This window comes from Thamnophis elegans, chromosome 7 (assembly GCF_009769535.1).
Source record: "Thamnophis elegans isolate rThaEle1 chromosome 7, rThaEle1.pri, whole genome shotgun sequence".
Classification (NCBI taxonomy): domain Eukaryota; kingdom Metazoa; phylum Chordata; class Lepidosauria; order Squamata; family Colubridae; genus Thamnophis; species Thamnophis elegans.
Window position 1 is genome coordinate 24,420,824 of NC_045547.1, and position 19,946 is coordinate 24,440,769.

General features: G+C 37.6%; 2 protein-coding genes across 2 annotated transcripts; one reads left to right on the forward strand and one right to left on the reverse strand.

Moving 5' to 3' along the window:
* Nucleotides 1-1,069: 1,069 nt before the first annotated feature.
* On the forward strand, nucleotides 1,070-13,272 carry HSP90B1 (heat shock protein 90 beta family member 1). Its single transcript, XM_032221081.1, is given in 18 exon segments — nucleotides 1,070-1,277; nucleotides 2,349-2,448; nucleotides 3,634-3,775; nucleotides 3,857-3,973; nucleotides 4,334-4,665; nucleotides 5,627-5,738; nucleotides 6,376-6,486; nucleotides 6,615-6,731; nucleotides 7,007-7,144; nucleotides 7,232-7,309; nucleotides 7,414-7,479; nucleotides 8,473-8,748; nucleotides 8,917-9,162; nucleotides 9,242-9,378; nucleotides 9,932-10,010; nucleotides 10,180-10,335; nucleotides 11,815-11,919; nucleotides 12,322-13,272. Coding segments are annotated over 18 exon segments (2,388 nt in total). The 5' UTR covers nucleotides 1,070-1,231; the 3' UTR covers nucleotides 12,352-13,272.
* A 1,239-nt stretch (nucleotides 13,273-14,511) lies between these two features.
* Nucleotides 14,512-17,577, reverse strand: C7H12orf73 (chromosome 7 C12orf73 homolog). The gene is given in 4 exon segments (XM_032220534.1): nucleotides 14,512-15,038; nucleotides 15,041-15,077; nucleotides 17,471-17,541; nucleotides 17,544-17,577. Coding segments are annotated over 4 exon segments (201 nt in total). The 3' UTR covers nucleotides 14,512-14,979.
* Between the last annotated feature and the right edge of the window lie 2,369 nt (nucleotides 17,578-19,946).

Consider the following 19,946-nt stretch of genomic DNA (forward strand, 5'->3'; position numbering starts at 1 on the left):
CTACCCCTATTCACCTGTTCTTCTAATCCTTTCTCCGGCAGAACTATTATCACCAAATGTCCTGCAGGACAGAATCTAGAAGTTTGACAAACATTTAAACAATATTTATTGCCCTTTTATTTACAAGTACTTACATTATTATTATAAAGCACTTCAAAGAGCTATTCAGGTAGATTGTAAAGTATTATTATAAAAATAATAAGTTCATAGCCCAACGCCTTAGTTTTTCATTCCTTCATACTTCATCAAGCATTTTTGGGATCAGCCCACCTGATGCCTTTCATACCTAGCTTACAGCTCCCATCACCCCGCCAATCTGCATCTAAGAACAGAAGTAACACGTTCTCATACGAATATACTGCAATTCCCATCATGCAACACACGAAGGCGGTTTCCAACATGCAAGCAATATGAACGTCATCCAGGAGCGCCCATGCATTTACGACGCGAGGGTTTATGACGCGAGAGCATGGCAAGCTGGGAAAAGTGCAAAATTCCTTTTAAAAAATAATTCTTAAAATGTAGCTGTCACGCTTTGTCCATTGAGCCACAAAGTTAGAAGAAATGCGTGAAATAAAAATGTCTTTGCTAATTTCTACCTACTCTTAGCTTCCATTTGCTATGGAGTATTAAAAAAAAACGGAAATTAACGTCGTTATGGAAACGGGTGGGCTTTTTGCTAACTCTCCTGGAAAGTTCTAAGAGAGTGGAATGTGGCGCGTTTTATTTTTCTTTAAATGATGCCCAGTCTCACACTTAATACACATGCTGTTGGCAACATAGTCCAAGAGATACATTTTGAAAAAATGAATGGAAAACAGTCAAACCAAGGCCTACTACTCCCGCCTTTAACCGTGATTGGGCATCGCGCATAGCAACAACCAATGGAGCCCAGCCACGCTTTGACGCCGAGAAACTTCACCTGGAAGACAACGATTGGCAGGAAGATAGCTCCGCCTACCCCCTCCGCTCTTGCCATTGGCTCTGTGTTTGGCGTGGTGCGCTGCGATTGGCGCGGCCGAGAGGCTTTCGCCCCCGCCCCCTGCGTGTGGTAGTGATAAGCTTGGGGGTCGGGCTGGCCTTGGTTAGTGGCTCAACTGTTAAAACCCGCGCCGGTGATTCTGCGAGGAAGGGGAGGGGTAGTGGTTTCGCTTAATTGATTGCCCTTGGAGGCACATAGAAGGCCGGTACGAATCTGCATCTCTCTCTCCGTCCCGGGCACCATATTGAGATGAAGCAACTGTGGGGACTTGGCATTTTATCCTCTTCTGCTGCTGGTGAGTGCGCGTGGGGGGCAGCTTCTGGAATATTCCCTGCATGGCGGAGGGAAAAGAGAATGGTGTCAACTTTTTTTTACCTCAGTCGATTCTCCTGCCGCCCTTGTACGGGTTTGGACGTGACTGCGAGGGAAGGGGGGCTGGGTATTTTCCCTTCGTGCCTCTTTTCCTCTGGGACAAGGAACTTAAAATGGCGCGGGGGACATTGTAAAAACTGAGGCGCCTTTTCGGCCCGAGGAGATTTGTGGTTCTGTGGAAGCTCAGTTGGAGTCGCCCTTCTGAGAAATTGTCCCCGGTTTGTGGGACGCGGGGTTTTTAAAGGGACGTCCCGAAGGCGCATTTGTGCTGCCTGTCGGGTAGGGGAGAAAGCGGAGGCACTGAGGGTCGGACCGGTAGCTTGAGGGTTCTTCCAGCGCTCCTGGAAGAATGAATGAAAATCCTTTGAACTCCTGGAACATTCGTGAAATCCTTTGAACTGAACGTAACGAGTTGAACAGGTTGAACATCAAAGCGCTCTAAACTTTTCAAGCCCAGCAAGGCCGCTTTCCTTTTCTGGGAGTCTGGCCGGAGATTAAAGTAGGGAGTTTACCCAAATGGTCCCAGGAAGGGACGCTGATGTCAGATTTATGCTGGCTGGATACGGCTTCCCCGTCCTTTACTATGCTAAGAGACTTGACTAGCTTCTGTCATGGGAGTACGGTTTCAAAATCTACTTTGCTTATTCAGAAAGAGTTTGAAAGCGTGCTTAATCTTTCCAGGGGCTTTCACATTCCCCCCTCCACCCATTGTGTCACCCTAATGTCTGCTATGAAATATGATGTCATATTAAATGGGTAGGAGCCCCGTTGTTTATGACCCTATAAATAACACCGCTGACTTGGCTCCCCATTTTAATTTTCAGCAGCTTTCTGATGGGAAAAGCGAACTGCACCATTTTCTTTTCTTTTTTCTTTTTTTGCACTTTCTTGTTCAAGCATTCTGAGATCCTCAATGCTGGGTATATGCATGGATTAGCAGTTTTACTTTGAATGATGGTGTGGGGCTAACTTGTCCAAATTACCATTTTTACAGCCTCTGCCCTGGCTGATGATCCTGATGTGGATGGCACTGTTGAAGATGACTTGGGTAAAAGCAGAGATGGATCTCGGACAGATGATGAAGTTGTTCAGAGGTTTGTTTTTTAAAATGCTTAAACCAGGCATTATAATTTATATTTCAAACACATGTCCCACTTCCTGATTAAAATGAGGCACTCCTTTAAATAGGATGCCTGCCATCCAGATCTAATACTTTGATCTAGTGGGATATTGGTGACTTATATAAAGATTCTAATGCTGGTGAAATCTTGTAGGAGAACATTTGTCAGTTTAACTTTGGGCTTGGAAAATTGGACTGTAATTGTTCTCAAAGTCATGAAACAACTGGTAAAAAAATTTGTAAGGCATTATGTATTGGGAGTAGGTGCTTTGTTAAATTTACTATTATGTTAAATCTTTTAACAAAGATGCTTATTTTTCCAAATAAGATTGCCCCCTGAAATGTATTTAATACAGGAAAGCTTGCATGAAAACCTAATGATTATATTTTCATTCAGAGTGCATTATGGAAAAAATACTTTGAAAAATGAAACAAGTTCTTGAAATTTTTCAAGCTGCGAGAAAAGGATAAATTAAATAACTGAAATTGATGCTATGAAAATTGGCATGGTTTTGTATTATGTATTTTCACAGACAATAGTTTTGATATCAGAATAGTTTGCTTTTGGGCTTGGATAACTGATTATGTGAGGGATATGCAACCAAATTCTTTATAAGAATTTTAATACTTAAATATTTGTATAGAGTCTTCAGGAAGATAATAGTTTCTTATTGATAAATGAAAAACAAATATTTGTTTCTCATTAATTTGGCCAAATCATCAAGAAGGATTATGTGCTTTTACTACTGCTTGCATTATCTTAATGAATTTCCAATTATTAAAGTGTGCAGGAGATTTATAACTTATCAGTAGACATAATACAATTGCTGAAACAGCTGCATGGAAATTAATTGTAAAACAAAATATTCTATCCTGCTAGAATAGATTATAGTAGGTATATTATCTTAGCTACCCAGGAAAGGTTGAAATATAGATGTAGAATGTGTAAAACACTACAAAGAGAAAAAAGGGGAGGGAGTTTTAGTTTTAAAAAAATGTAAACTTCACATACAACAGGGGAATCCTCCTGCAGGCTAGTGTTTGACTTCATCTGGAGTTGTAGCAAAAGCAACATGAGTCTAGAACAAATTCTTATTTTGCTAACATTACTGAAAAAATAAAGATTAGTAATACATCAATGGATTTTTGTTCTCTGCAGGGAAGAGGAATCTATTCAATTGGATGGTTTAAATGCATCACAAATAAAACAACTTAGGGAAAAATCAGAAAAGTTTGCCTTCCAGGCTGAAGTAAACAGGATGATGAAACTTATTATCAATTCACTGTATAAAAATAAAGAGGTAAGCCTTAATATACCTTTCTAAAAGTTTTGATACAAATTTTTCTGTGATTATGTCTGATTACTCTAAAATTTCTTACAGATTTTCCTGAGGGAATTGATTTCAAATGCATCTGATGCTCTAGACAAAATACGGTTGATGTCATTGACTGATGAAAATGCTCTTTCTGGTAATGAGGAACTCACAGTAAAAATTAAGGTAAGGTGCCACTGATTTCCCTTAATGTTTCTTTAAATTATTTCAGCTTCTATTGTTTTAAATACATCTTTCGTATAATTTGGAGTAGTTAATGCAGATATTCAAATATGATTTTTTCACATTTTTGGGAAGGGATTGACTACAGAAAAGGATAGATGAGAGGAGCCTGTTGCATCAGATTCATTTAACAGACTGCCCTTTTTTTCTTCAGATTATAACAGCTTTATGATAGGTCTATCATTACAGTTCATTATAGACCACCAATTTAACATATAGTACAGCATTATTAAAATTGATGTCTATTAAATTGGCAATTTAAACAGGCATGTTAAATTCATATACAATTATTTTTGTTTACAGTGTGATAAAGAGAAGAATATGCTCCATGTTACAGACACTGGAATTGGCATGACCAAAGATGAGCTAATCAAAAATCTGGGTACCATTGCTAAGTCTGGTACAAGTGAATTTCTAAATAAAATATCTGAAATGCAGGAAGAAAACCAGTCAACCTCTGAATTGATTGGTCAGTTTGGTGTTGGCTTCTATTCTGCCTTCCTTGTGGCAGATAAGGTTATTGTTACCTCAAAGCATAATAATGACAGTCAACACATCTGGGAATCTGATTCAAATGAGTTCTCTGTAATTGAAGATCCTCGGGGTGATACCTTGGGACGAGGCACTACTATAACGTAAGTTTTACAATCTTTATTAATATTTCTATGTATTAATGGAAATACACATTTGGTTTTTATTGAATGAGATGTATTTTGATGAAATCTGCAAACAAAAGTACAGAAAATGTCTACCAAAAGATTCGGTGTTGCATAATACTTAAAATTGGTATTAAAGATCCTTCAACTAGGGTGATATTTTAGCTGTATCTACTACAGTTATCTAGTATTAATCCCAATTTTATTTTATATAGTATACAGTGATATTCGATTGCTGTTTCCTCTGATTGATGTATGATTTTTTTTATGTGATGGAATCGTGTTTTATAAATAATTTTATAATTGTGTATGTTTGACTAGACAAATGCTAATCTTCTAAAGAAATGGTTCTTTAACATAAGACTTACAAGGTGTTTAAACTTTGGTTCTGATAAGTAATTCTTTTTTTTTTTTGGAAGCTCAACCTGGAGTTATGTTATACATGGTAGAGAGATTTAGTGATAAAGATCAGCTTTCTTTATTGGAGGCTTTGAATTTAATTATCATTTTATGTAGTTTACTGCATTTTTTTAAAAACCACTCTGTATTTCATTATCTTCCATGGAAAGGAAGGATTTGATTGTGACCAAAAAGTAGATTAGCAGTTGTTGTTTTTTTAAACCTGAACTTCCCTGATTGTAAAATTTCTTGTTCATATTATACAGCAAACATACCATTGTTATCTATATCAAAGTATCACAAAAGAAGTTAGTGCTACTGTCACCAAATGAAACTACATTTGATAAAGGAACAGACAGTATATGAAATGTCAAGCTCTCTTTGTTGAAATATTTTAGCAATAGAACTTCTCAGTTCTATGTAAAATATAATTTGCATTGTTGTACTTTTAGTAACTTTTTGTAAGCTTAATAGTTCAATTTCTGAAGTTGTTTTGAGTTAATACAGCCCTGAATTGCTTTTTGTTTTTTGTTTTTTGTAGCCTTGTTTTAAAAGAAGAAGCTTCAGATTATCTTGAACTAGATACAGTTAAAAACCTGGTCACGAAGTATTCCCAGTTCATAAACTTCCCTATTTATGTATGGAGTAGCAAGGTACATACTTTGTAATATGACTCGGCATAATGTTTAAAGTTTAAAGAAAGATATATTAGTCATACAAAACAGTTTTCAGAAATGAAATTTATAAAAAATTGATTATTCTCCATACTTGGCACAAGGAAAAATGAATCAGGCAATTTTGATAGGAAAAAATAGAGCTCTAGTTAAGTAAATGAATTTCAGAAGTTTGTAAGGATTTTTCACGATTTAAAATATGAATAGATTGAACTCAAAATCATATAGCCACCTGTTATTTTTGTTGCATTTTGCAGCAAAGTCAATTACCAGTGTAGTATTACAAAAATTATGATTTCTTGAATATGCAGCACTACCAGTAGTTTAGCAAATTCTATATTAAAACTATATAAAAACCTGTATCAATATTAAATGAATTGACATAACATTTAATGGAATATCTCTTCTGTTTTTGACTCCTTGCTTAAAGTACAAGTTAAATTTAGAACAGAACAGAATAACAGAAGGGACCTTGAAGGTCTTCTTGTCCAACTCCCCTCTGCTCAAACAGAAAATTTCAGACAAAAGTTTATGCTAATCGCTTATGATAGTTATGTATCCTAATTGCTTATGAGAACATGTTTGAAAAATTACTTAATATACATTTTTTCTGTAGACTGAGACTGTAGAAGAGCCTATTGAAGATGAAGAAGTAAAAGACAAAGATGAGACAGATGATGAAGCTGCTGTGGAAGAGGAAGAAGAGAAAAAACCCAAAACTAAACCGGCAAGATTTCTAACATTATTCAATCAAATTAACAACATAACTTTTTAAAGATTTTATCAATCAATTTGTCAAAATTGATGGTTTCATTTTATCAGAGAGTAAATGAATGAATTTGGAATTGCTTTCAGGTTTCGAAAACAGTCTGGGATTGGGAGCTTATGAATGACATAAAACCAATTTGGCAGAGGCCATCTAAAGAAGTGGAAGAAGATGAATACAAAGCTTTCTACAAAACATTTTCTAAGGTGGGTTTACCTTTATAGCTTGGGACTGATCTAAGATCATGTCTATTAAAATTCTTAGTACCAGGTAGGGGAAAAAGAATTGGAGCAAATATAAACAGCTCTGTTCTGAGCTTGCTGTGTCCTGTACTAATGCATTCCTCATATGGAACAAAAATATTTTTCTCCATACCATGCATATTTTGGTTGGAATGAGTAAAATACCCACTTATATTTGTAATGCATTTATTTTCAACCTTTCTGGAAGTGAGGACTTAGGATTTGGCTTTTTTCCCCAGGAAACTGATGATCCAATGACTTTCATTCACTTCACTGCTGAAGGAGAAGTGACATTCAAGTCCATCTTATTTGTTCCCAGCACTGCTCCACGTGGATTATTTGATGAATATGGATCCAAAAAAAGTGACTTTATAAAGGTAATAATCAGATCCAACTTTTTAAAAAGCAAGAGAAGTTGTATATATAGTCTTGCAAAAGTTCACAATTAAAATTTTGTTTTGCAGCTGTATGTCCGTAGAGTATTCATCACAGATGACTTCCATGATATGATGCCCAAATATCTTAACTTTGTCAAGGGTGTTGTAAGTATTTTCAGGGATAATATGCACTAGTCATTTAAAAATGTATCCTTTTATTTTTTATTTTTTTTGCTAAACCTCTGTAAATGTTCCTGTTCTAAATTTAGGTAGATTCAGATGATCTTCCTTTAAATGTGTCTCGTGAGACCCTCCAGCAGCACAAACTACTAAAGGTATGTCAATTACCATGCTATAGCTTCTGACTAGTCTTCAGGAGAAGACTAGTCCATCTAGGCCTGTTTTTATATTCTCTTACTTCCTACTTAACTCAGCAAGGATGTGAAATCTTTCAAGTCCCATTAGCATCCAGTCCTTTGTAGTAGATTCAGTTATTCTATATGTGGGTTAAAGAACAACAAAGGTAAGAGACCATGCACTGGAACTGATTTTCTCTATAAATGTCTCAAAGCAATGAACATAATACTTCCTCATCCTATTTACCCCACAATAATGACCCTGTGAGGGTGGGTCGGGCTGAGAATGAATGGCTCACCTTGCTGGCTTCCATGTTCAAGTCAGGATTAGAATTCAGTTCCTGGTTTCTAGACTGATATTTTAACCACTAAGCCAAAATGGATGTTCTCTTATATAAATTTGTCATGCTAAAGAACAGGATGAGAATCACTTGATTCTCAACTAGTTTAAGAAGGGAGTGTGCTTTGATACCAAAATGAAAGATCATGATCAATAGCAATGGTATAGTTAAATTGGGTTGCTCAATTGTGAGATGGGGAAATGTAATATTTGAAAAGTGTACATGAGTTGTGTTATTTCTATAATACCATCAGTGTATTATCTCTTCCCACTCATGCTGTGATAGCCAGGGGAATATGGATTCTTCTGGGTGCTGGGCACAGTCAAAATATTAAAGGCATCTGTTACAGGAGGATGAGTGTACATAGGAGCCAACATTATGACATAGAAACTAAGGCCAACAGTTAATATAGTTTGTTTTTTCAGATTTACCTGCAGTATTTCCCACAAAAGGGAAGAATTTCCAAATAAGTTGATTTCAACTCTTAGAATGCTCAGCAATTCTCATTTAGGTATACCATGAATTGAAGTCAGTACATCTAGAAGTTGCTCAGATTGTAAAATGGTGTTCATTTAAACTGGGATCAAAAGATTAATCCTGTTTTCTTACATATCTTTTTCTGAATGTTTAGGTAATCAGAAAGAAACTTGTTCGGAAGACACTTGATATGATCAAAAAGATTGCTGAAGAAAAATACAATGACACTTTCTGGAAAGAATTTGGCACAAATATCAAACTTGGAGTGATTGAAGATCATTCAAATCGGACTCGTCTAGCTAAACTTCTTCGTTTCCAGACTTCTCACCATGAAAGCAACGTTACTAGTCTAGATGAGTATGTAGAAAGAATGAAAGAGAAGCAAGATAAAATCTATTTCATGGCTGGTTCAAGTAGAAAAAGGTAAAAAGCAATTTTCTAGCTAATTATTTCCAGTTCATTCTTTTGAAGCTATAAAGATAGAAAATTATTGGTATCTTGTTCAATAAAATGATTTGCAGTAGTAAATGCGTTATTTGTTTTCTTCTAAAATTGTATGGTATTATGTCATACTAAATGTTTTGAATTTATCTTGTAGGCTGAATCTTCACCTTTTGTGGAACGGCTTCTAAAGAAAGGTTATGAAGTTATATATTTGACAGAACCAGTGGATGAATATTGCATTCAGGCTCTCCCAGAGTTTGACAACAAAAGGTTTCAGAATGTTGCTAAAGAAGGAGTGAAGTTTGATGAAAGTGAAAAGTCAAAGGAAACTCGTGAGGCTTTAGAAAAAGAGTATGAACCCCTATTAACTTGGATGAAAGACAAAGCTTTAAAGGACAAAGTACGTATTTTAGAATTTGGTATTCTTCCAAAAATGTGTGCTCTATTTGTACTTAATGCTACTTTTTCTTTCTGTTTAGATTGAAAAAGCAGTATTATCTCAGCGATTAACCCAATCACCATGTGCTCTTGTAGCTAGTCAATATGGATGGTCTGGCAACATGGAAAGAATCATGAAGGCTCAGGCTTACCAAACTGGGAAAGATATCGCTACCAAGTAATATATAATTTATATAATTATTTCTGGGCCTCATTTGGAGCCTAATGTAATTTGTTTGGTTTTACTATAATACAGCATAGGAAGTGGGTCACTTAAGTCTTAGTTAACAAATATATGCAAAATGGATGGTCCATGCTGTTTATCTGCATGTGGATAGATCAGTGCGGATTCCCAGCTTTTTATATTTCAACAAGTAATGTTTCTTTGTCCCTTTCCCCCAATAAAATGCACTAACAATTCTGCTAGGGAAAAACTGGGAATTGTATTATTGATGTGTGTTTGTAGGTGATATAATATCTGAATATTTGCATGCTTAATCTATGGGTGGTCTCATTTAATGTGGCTAAATTTAGATGAAAATGCACTAAAATACTTTAAAACCTCTTTCCATAAACTGCAATTCTGTATTCATTTAAATTACTGATTTGTCAGATGGAGGTTCTTTCTTTAGTATAATAGCATTAAGTAAAATTGTTTAATATATTTCTAGAACTTGTAACATGATAGTAGAATATATCTAATTGTCTTTAAAATTGTCATCTTTTTTTAGTTACTATGCTAGCCAAAAGAAGATATTTGAAATTAATCCTAAACATCCACTCATAAAAGACATGCTCAGGCGTGTTCAGGTAAGAACGTTAAAAGTTACAGATGAATCTAATGTAAAATTTTAGACAAGAAATGCAAAAAATAATTCAACACTGCAGCCTGTGAGACTTAATGAGTCTCAAACTGGAAATTCCTAAACAATTCCTATAATATTCTGTGGTGTTTTGTTTGGGTTTTTGGGGGGTGCAGGAAAATGAAGAAGATCAAGTAGTTGCAGATCTTGCTGTGGTTCTGCTTGAAACTGCTACCCTAAGATCAGGTTATCTGCTGCCTGATACAAAGGAATATGGAGAAAGGATAGAACGAATGCTTCGCCTAAGTTTGAACATTGACCCAGAGGAAAAGGTTAGTGAAAATTGGATAGTGTAATATGTGAGAGGTAGACTCATGACTTACAGTTTGAGTTGAAGGTGCCAGAATAATTCTTGGGACCATTTTCTTTTTTCTGGGTTAATACTTCTGATTCAAAATGTTGTCTGCTTGTCATTCCTATTTTCTTTTATAGGTAGTCCTTGAGACTTATGACCACAATTGAACAAAATTTGCTAAGCAAAGACGTTAAGTGAGTTGTGCCCCATTTTATGACTTTTTTGCCATGGTTGTTAAGCAAATCACTACAGTTAAATGAACCATGCAGTTGTTACGCAAATCTGACCTATCTCTTTGACTTTTGCTTGCTAGAAGCTCCCTAGGAAGGGTTGCAAATGACAATCCCAGAACCCCGGAACACTGCAACTATAGTAAACACATGCTGGTTGCCAGCGTACAGAGTTTGATCACATGCTATAACAGTCATAGGTGTGAGAACTTGTCATAAGTCACTTTTTTAAGTGCTGTCGTAACTTAGAAGAGTTATTAAGTGAATGATTGTAAGTCAAGGACTACCCTGTACTTGAACCCATTGAACTGCCGGAATTGCATCAGCACAACATGGCTTGTTAAAAATTCAGCAGGATATACAAGTGCACTCATTCAGCAACGTTTTAAAGTTATGATGTTGACATCTCTATGATACTAAAATTTCTGTCTTTAATCTTTATGTGGGCAAAACAGTGCATCATAAAGCAAAAGCTTTTCAACCAAGGTACTTCAAATAATTTACAGAATGCATTCACAGTACAGGACTTCTGATTCCCATGGAATTGAAATGCAGCAAATTTTATAAAACATTTTATGATAATGCAAAACAAAAAACATTTCCTGTGGTCAGCGCCTGATGTTTGAGTGTGCAGTTCGGTATGAGCTATTTTCAAAGTAGACAGGTCTCTGAATGTATCCCTGAATTTTTTTTTTAAAAAAAATATGGTACAAGTAGTCCTTAGCTTACAGCTATTTGTTTAGTGGCCATTCAAATTATACCAGCATGGAAAAAAATGACTTTGGACTGATCCTCACACTTATGACTGTTGCAGCAGCCCCACATTGTTAAAATTAGGCTGTTGACAATCAGCATGTATTTATGATGATTGTAGCATCCTAGAGTCATTTGATCTACACAAACTGCTTCCTACAAGCAAAGTCAGTGTGGGAAGCCAGATTCACTTGAGTGTGCTGCACCTAACTGCAGTGATTCATTTAACTGGCAAAAAAAAAGGTCGTAAAATCAGACACAATTTAACTGTCTTGCTCAGTAATGGAATTATGTTCTGCCATTATTGAAGGCATTGAGGAATCTGGTAAAGAAATATATTTGAAACAATGGCCCTATTTGTTGTATAGTGATATCTAAAACATACTTTGTATTGATAGGGGTTTCATAGTCATGTATGTGTGTGTCAAATATAATGTTATATAAAGTTTTGTCTTGCTAAATATTTCTAAAAGGTGGAAGAGGAGCCTGAAGAACTAGAGGAAGCTGCTGAAGAAGTAGAACCAGAAGAGGAAATTGAAGCTGAGGAAGATACTGAAGACAGTGAAACAGAGAAACCGGTCAGTGTGGTCAGGAAAAATTGGGGGAGGGTATCATAAGGTACCATCTTTTCTATCTGTATAATCAGCTGACAGAAGTTCAGAATAAGCATTACAGTATTTACCACCAGCACTACCATTCTGGGCCTTGTGTTCACTTGTTTTTACCTGTGGCTTAACTTTTTAATAGTGTCATAATAAATTTGCACTTGCTGGATCTCTGTCACTCTCCTTCCCTCAAAATTTAGCTGTAAAATTTCTGCCTCATGAAGAAGCCATAGTGACAACAGGCAGGAGATAGTTGCCATTTTTAAACCATGCTGTACAAAAAAAAAGGGTGTGTGTGAACATATCTAAAAGTGATTTATTGGGGATTCTGCACGTCTACAGGATTTAACTTAATATATGCTTTGTTTCTTGCAGGCGTCCACAGATGAAAAAGATGAATTGTAAAATGCACTCTCAAATACTATCCTGTGTTTTGGATAAAGCAGGAATGTGAACTGAATTTGTTTTTTCACTGTAAAATGTTGGGGGGGAGGCGTAGGGTTTTGGGCAGAAGAATTTTTTTAAGTTGCATTTTTTAAACATTCCTCACAATGTAAATTTGTACTATTTAACTGACTGCTTGGTGTAAAATCTTGTCATGTGTACAAAATTAAAATGTTCACACCAGTTCTATGGGGCATTGAAGTTCTTATTTACTAATTTTGGATGTAAAGAAAACTTGTATAGACTCAATTTGGCAGTGACATTCTTCTGTAACAGAAGAAACATTGGAAAACACTTCGACTGGAATTATTTTCTGAAGGTCACATTAATTAGAACTGATATCTTTCAATTATTTCCTATTCTACTAAAATTTGTACCAGAATCTTAGCCTGTTAAGGCAAGCTTCTGCTTAATGGAATCTATTTTTAGCTGGTTGGCAAAACTTAGGAAGTCTTTTGCAGTAATTCCTCCTAATTTTTCTCTGAACAAGTCTTAAATACATTGGATTTAGTAAAATACCATTTAAGCTTTGTTGTGTGAACCATTGTAATATATTCCCTTCATGATGGAAGAGCACAATTTGGGTTACATTTTGCTGGAGGGAAAGTGTGTTATTACCCTACAGAGATGCTTTATGATAAAGTAAGCCATTAGATACTCAAAAATGAATGACTCCTATCAAGCTAATTGGCATCTATTTTTAAACAAGGAGCAAATAATGGTTTTATACACAGTGGGAGACTTTTGCTCGTCCTGCTGATTGCATCTATCATATCCTGAGAGCTAAATGGACTTGAATTCTGACAGATCTTTACCATGCAGATTGGATAATTTTAAGCCAATTACACCCTCAGCCAAATTTCACATATGTAATATTTAAAGTGAAATAAATGAGAAATAGAAATTTGGTCATTTTCAAGAAGACGCCTAAGACAATAAAACAGTAGCTATGTGCATCTTTGCAGAAGAGTACAATACTAACTGAAGTCATTGCATGCCATAATAGGCATGTTGTATGCCCTTTTTCATGCTTCCTCATAAATAATTTCTACTTGTAGCATGGTGTTTCTGTTACCTTATTCAATACTTTTATGTGAATGGAAGATAATCTGAGTTAACAGTAATAAAACTTGATGACTTGAGCAGTGTTAATACAAGGAGTTGCTGCGGTTCTATCATCAAGTAAATGTTTAAATTTCATTCCTAGATTCTGTAGTTTCTAATGTTAAAATTTGTTTTCCCCCTCATTTTAATACACGTATTTAGACCCAGGTTGAATAGAGGATTTTGCTCAGCTGTAGAATCAAAATACTTCTGTTAGACATAAGAATAAAAATATGTATATAAAGACTGTATAAATGATGACTTGTTCTTTTCAGTTGCCCCATCAAGGTGCTATCCCACTTGCACAGTTCAAGAAATATTTGCTACATTGGTTCTAAGTGAGACATTTTAAGTGAATGAGCCCAAATTTAGGTTGCTAAGTGGATTATTGATTTTTTTAAGTGAATTTGTCGTCTTTCCGATTTTACACTTTCTTGCCACAGTTAAGTGATCATTGTAGTTCTTAAGTGAATCTGGCTTTCCCATGAACTACTTGTCAGAAGGTCACAAAAAGTGATCACATGCCCTGGGACACTGTAACTTTCATAAATATGAGTTAGTTTCCAACTCTGAATTTTGATGATGACAAGGGATGCTGCAAAGGTCGTAAGTGAAAACTACATGAGTCACTTTCAGTGCCGTTGTAACTTTGAACGTACACTAAATGAACTTGTAAGTCGAGGACTACCCCTATTGTCTGCTAAAATAGTTCTAATAACTGCAATGCAAAATACACAAAAAATTGAAAATATGTTTACAATAAAATGCTTCCAATTAATACACCGGACAATTTTGAAGAGCTGTATAGTTTTGTATTATTATACGAACAGTATAGTATTTGGAAAAGTCGGAGGCCTTTGCACTTAATGCTGCTATTCTGAATCAAATCTTCAAAATAAATAGACCACTTTCCCCAGCTTAGTGTCCACCAAGTCTGCTGACTACAGTTCCCATAAGTTTCCAGCCAAAAGGAATACAGTGAATTATGTCTAGAAATGAATTGACACTTACAGAAACTATATTTAAACATTGCATTTAATATTAGAAGTTGATTGTGAAAATTCAAATAGTCAAGAACAAATATCACTGAAATAAAATTTCTATGTTTTTGACACGGATGTTTTGCAGAAAACCAATGCAGTACAGCAGTGAGCTAAATCTTCAAATGGATACCTTGTTTAATTGGCTTATAGCAAAACGTTCCAAACATTTGCTTTTTAAATGGTAATTGAACTTATTATATATAGAGAGATCCCAGCATCCTCCAAAACATATATCCTGCAAAGAATTTTTAGGGGAAATAACTAGCTGAGCAGGGGTCACCCTTGGGGGGGGGGAGCAGGCAGTAGGGGAGGCAGTCTTGGACTCAAGAAAACACTACAGATACAAAATAAGTCCTTTTAAATATACATGATTTTCAATTGTACACGTTCAGATGATAAATCCTACTAGGAACACTTTATGGAGGATGCAACATTGATGCTTTCATGATCGTGGTTGTAAAGGTTGAACTGGCTCATTCACATTTTTTAGACTTGGCAGTCTGTTCTGAGCTTCCCAGCTTCCGGAGGAATTTCTGGTGTCTATGAATAAATAATATCCAAAAACAAATCCATCACATGTCCATGTCAATCCACACATTTTAGAATTCCAGATTATATTTAGCACTCTACTAAACTTACAGTGGCTATTCATTTCAGACTATGACAGTACCACAGTCAGTGGGTTTCTATCTGGCTGACAAACTCAACATCTAGTCCTCAACGGAACTACATCCACATGGAGAGAAGGAAGCAGTGGGTGCCCTACAGTTCCGTTTTAGGCCCGTACTCTTCAATACATTCATAAACAATCTAGAGGGAATTGAAAGGGAACCTATCAAATTTGCAGATGACACAAAGCTGGCAGGAGTCGCCAACATGCCAGAAGACAAGCTCAAGAACCAAAAAGATCTTGACACACTTGAACATTGGGCCCTATCAAAATGAAATTCGCCATAGATAAAAGTAAGACTTTACACTTAGGTTAAAAACACCCAACTGTATAGAGACTTGGGAACATTATGCCAGTAACTGCAAGAGGGATCTTGAAGTCCTAGTGGACAATCACTTAATATGAGCCAACTATGTGGCAGCAACCAAAAAAAAACAATGCAATCCTAGTCTGCATTAAGAGAGATGGATCAAGATCAGATGAAGGTTCTAGTACCACTTTACAAAGCCTTAGTAAGACCACACTTGGAATACTGCATCTAGTTCTGGTCACCACAATATAAAAAAGATATTGAGACTCTGGAAAAAGTTCAGAGAAGAGCATCAAAATGATTAAGGAGCTGGAGGTTAAAACATACAAAGAGCAGTTACAGGAATTGGGTATGTCTAGGCTAGTGAAAAGAACTAAGGGGAGGAGACATGATAGCACTGTTCCATATTTGAGGGGCTCCTACAAAGACACGGGAATCAAACCATTTCCCAAAGCACCAAAAACAAGACAAAAAAAAACCAACAATGGTTGGAAACTAACCAAGGGAGAAGCAACCTAGAACTAAGGAGACTTTCTAACAGTGAGAGCAACCAACCAAAGGAATAGCTGGCCTTCAGAAGTTGTGGCCGCTCATCACTGGAGGCTTTCAAAAGAGACTGGAAAGCCATTTGTCTGAAATGATATAGGATCTCCTGCTCACAGGGGGATAGATCAGTGGTCTCCAATCTGGGCAACTTTAAGACTTGTGGACTTCAACTCACAGAGTTCCTCAGCCAGCAAAGCTGGCTGAGGAACTCCAGGAGTTGAAGTGCACAGGTCTTAAAGTTGCCCAGATTGGAGACCACTGGGTTAGATGACCTCCAAGGTCCCTTCAAACTCTATTATTCCATTCTATGTTCAATGACTAGCTCCCAGAAGCAACTTGAACTGAAAGTGACAAATTACCCCAGCTGTGACCACTTAAAAAGCTTTTTGATGCATCCATACATGAGAAAATGGAGCACAACAGGCATCTTTAATAACCGTCGACATCTGAATTGGAAAAAAATCCAGCTATCAACATTTTATTTATAATAAAACCATTAATTGTTTAAAAATGGCTGTTTCTAGATTTTACAGCCATGTTTGCCAAGTCTTAGGGCAATTAGGCCAAGTGCTTAGGGCCGTTTTGCATTCCCAACTAATTGCTCCATATTATTGTTCTATGGATAAGGGTGGGAGTTCCCATTTGTACTGCTTGGACCTCCCAGAGAAAGAGATACAGCACATGTTGTCAACTAACACAGAAATAACTTAAATGAAACGATAAGACACATTTCCAAGTTCTGAGTAAAGAAAAAAGTGTGTTCATTTTTTAAAATTTGATTTCTTTTTTAAAAACACACATCTGGATAAAGTTCTAGGGAGAAGAACCTATAGCAGTGGTGGCTAACCTTTTTGTTCTCACGTGCCGAAAGCACCCGCCTGCACCCATAATGCAATGCGCACCCGACACCACCGCCCTTGTGTGTCCCCCGTACCTCCCCGCACCCCATTTTTGGCTTACTAGGCCTTTCTGCAGCCTCCTGGGACCAAAAATGGGCTGTGGCCTCCCCCCCTGCACATGCCCATGTGACCCCTCCCCCCTGTGCATGTACATGCGCCTCCCACATGTGTCCCCCCGTGCATGTGCGGCAGAGACCCAAAAACCAGCTGGCTGACAGGAGGCACACACACGTGTGGTGGCTGAACTGGGGCTCTGCGTACCACCTGTGGCATGCATGCCATAAGTTCGCCATCACGGATTTATAGCTAAGCCATAAAAGTAACCTCCTACATAGCTCTCCTCTCTGCAAAAGACAAGGCTTGCAGGTAAGGTAAGGCAATCACCAAAGAGCCATGCGATGTATCCTAAGGGATAAAAGAAATCTCCAATTGTATGTTATCTCTAACAAGCCTCTCTTTCTGAAGCAGAAGACAAGACAGCAATCAAGGGGGGGTGGGAGGCACTTACGAGGTCAGGTTTGTAAAATTTGTGGACGGTTTGCGCACCGGCAAGCATGGACAACATGGTTGCAGTAAGGATTTCAAGTACTTAGGCCAACTTATACCAGCAGGCATGGTTCTGGACCTTAGAAGAAGAAAAAAACATAGTAGAAGTTAAGAAATGGTCTTCCCCAGCAGGAATCAATCTTTAACTAGCCAGAGTTATGGAATGTATAAGAAATTTGGAGAGAAAATAATATTTCAGCAGTCTCAAAACAGAATTGGGATATATAGATACAGAGCAGACCACTGAAGTCAAAGCAACAATGGACCATGGCAAGAACATATAGTATTTGGGACGGTTTTACAAATCAGGGCTCTTTCTCACAAGCTCACAATAGCACAGAGATGCCCGATTTTTAAGAGACATCTTCTTCATGAAGCAACTATAATGTTTATTCCCAGCCCACCAAAGGCATACAGAATGTGTCATAGCTGCTCTAATTTTAAATAAGGGGTTTCTACCCTCTTCCAGCACAAAGTAAGTAGGGAGGGAGGGAGGGAGGGAGGAGGATACACACACACACACACACACACACACACACACACACACATCTACAGTGCCTCATTCATGAACTTGGTGTTGATGAGTCCAGAGGCTGCAATTTTCTATTGGCTGATTGAGGAGCTATTGGCATGGCCCTTCCCTATGGCTTGAGAGGAAGGGAAGACCACATACATTGTTTTTACAGAACTTGTAGAATCTGACCTATGGCTTCAAGAGAACCACTCCTTTATTTGACTTATTATTGCCGCCCACCTCATTTTGAAGTGACTCTGGACAGCTATATTATTATATGAGGGTCTTAATATACAGGAAATCTTCCAGCAATTGGGATAGGGATTGCTGTAGGTGAGTAGTTTAGTCATGAAATGCAGTATCACAATATGCCAGGACTCCTGCTTACTGTTGTGTTCTGACCCACCGGCCTGTGAATAAACCAGAACACAGACTTGACTGTTTGCCACTGTTTAATTTACTGAGATAACGAATCCTTTGGCTGAGGGCCCAGGCAACTCATGTTCAATAGAGTATCTCTGCAGGAACACAGATAATTTAAATGAAGCAACACGATAGTCCAAAGGAACAAACACAGCTAGAATACACAGATAGATTTTCTTAACTCCTAATTCGAATGGTTGTTTCCTGCAAATGTCCCCTCCCAACGCCTCACCTATAATCTCTCTTGGGAGGGGCCAATCCACAACCACCTGTGCTTAATCATCTTCTGTGAGTTGCTGCTTCCGTTTCTCAGCCCTTCTCAATCTAGCATCAGGGACAAACTGCCTTTATCCTCCCCACTGCTCCATGCCTCAGGTGCCTCCTAGTGGCCAACCAGCCTCTCTGGTCCCTGCTCTGAGTCTGAACCCTGCCCAGGGTGCTCCACATCGTCCAGGGCAGACTCATATGGTTCCTCGCTATCCGAATCCACCAGCAGCTCAACCAGATCCTGCTGGGTCACAACACTGTTATAACCCCAATATGCCTGGGTTGTTAAACTGGAAATGGTAGGAATCCAAGGTAAGGGGCATGGGGTACCATGGCAGGCTGTGGAAATACCTGGATCATAATCATGTGATCAGAGGGTTCCTACAATGTCGCCACTTTATGATCAGTTTTATGACCGTACTTTCAACCATAACTTTGAACAGTTACTGAACAAATTAGCACAGGCCGAGGTCTAGCTATACACGAAGGCATCCATTTTTAGGAAGGCCAAGAAGGGTTTCCATGCTTACGTTTTCTACTGTTTTAATTACTCGGTAGGGGTATGATTTGCATTCTCTAAGGGATATTTGCAGGTCACAGTCAGTTACTATCAGTACTCTATTACTCTTGGATCACTGACGGACCAGGTTACAGGGAGATCATCACAGAGAAAATCTAACTATGTTGTTGCCAAGACTTGATACATAATCAATCAGCTAATGAGCTGGGATATCTGGGATCTGTAGTGAAACAGACAGTAAACCTCTATCCCAAAATAGAGATAGGTTTAGTAAAGGCCCAAAGAAATAGTTTTAGTTGTTGTTGTCAGCGGCGAAGTTGTGTCCGATCCATCACAACCCCACGGACAATGTTTCTCCAGGCCTTCCTGCCTTCTACCATCCTCCTGAGTCCATTTAAGCTCACGCCTATTGCTTCGGTGACTCCATCTCATTCTCTTTTTTTTCCTCTTCTTCTTTTGCTCTCAGTCTTTCCCAGAATTAGGCTCTTCTCCGGTGAGTCTTTTCTTCTCATTAGGTGGCCAAAGTATTTGAGTTTCATCTTCAGGATCTGGCCTTCTAAAGAACAGTTAGGGTTGATGATCTCCTTTAAGACTGACCAGTAAGTTCGTCTTGCAGTCCAAGGGACTTGGTGGAGTCTTCTCCTCCAGCACCATAGTTCAAAGGCCTCAATTCTTTGGCGCTCAGCCTTCCTTATGGTCCAACTTTCACAGCCA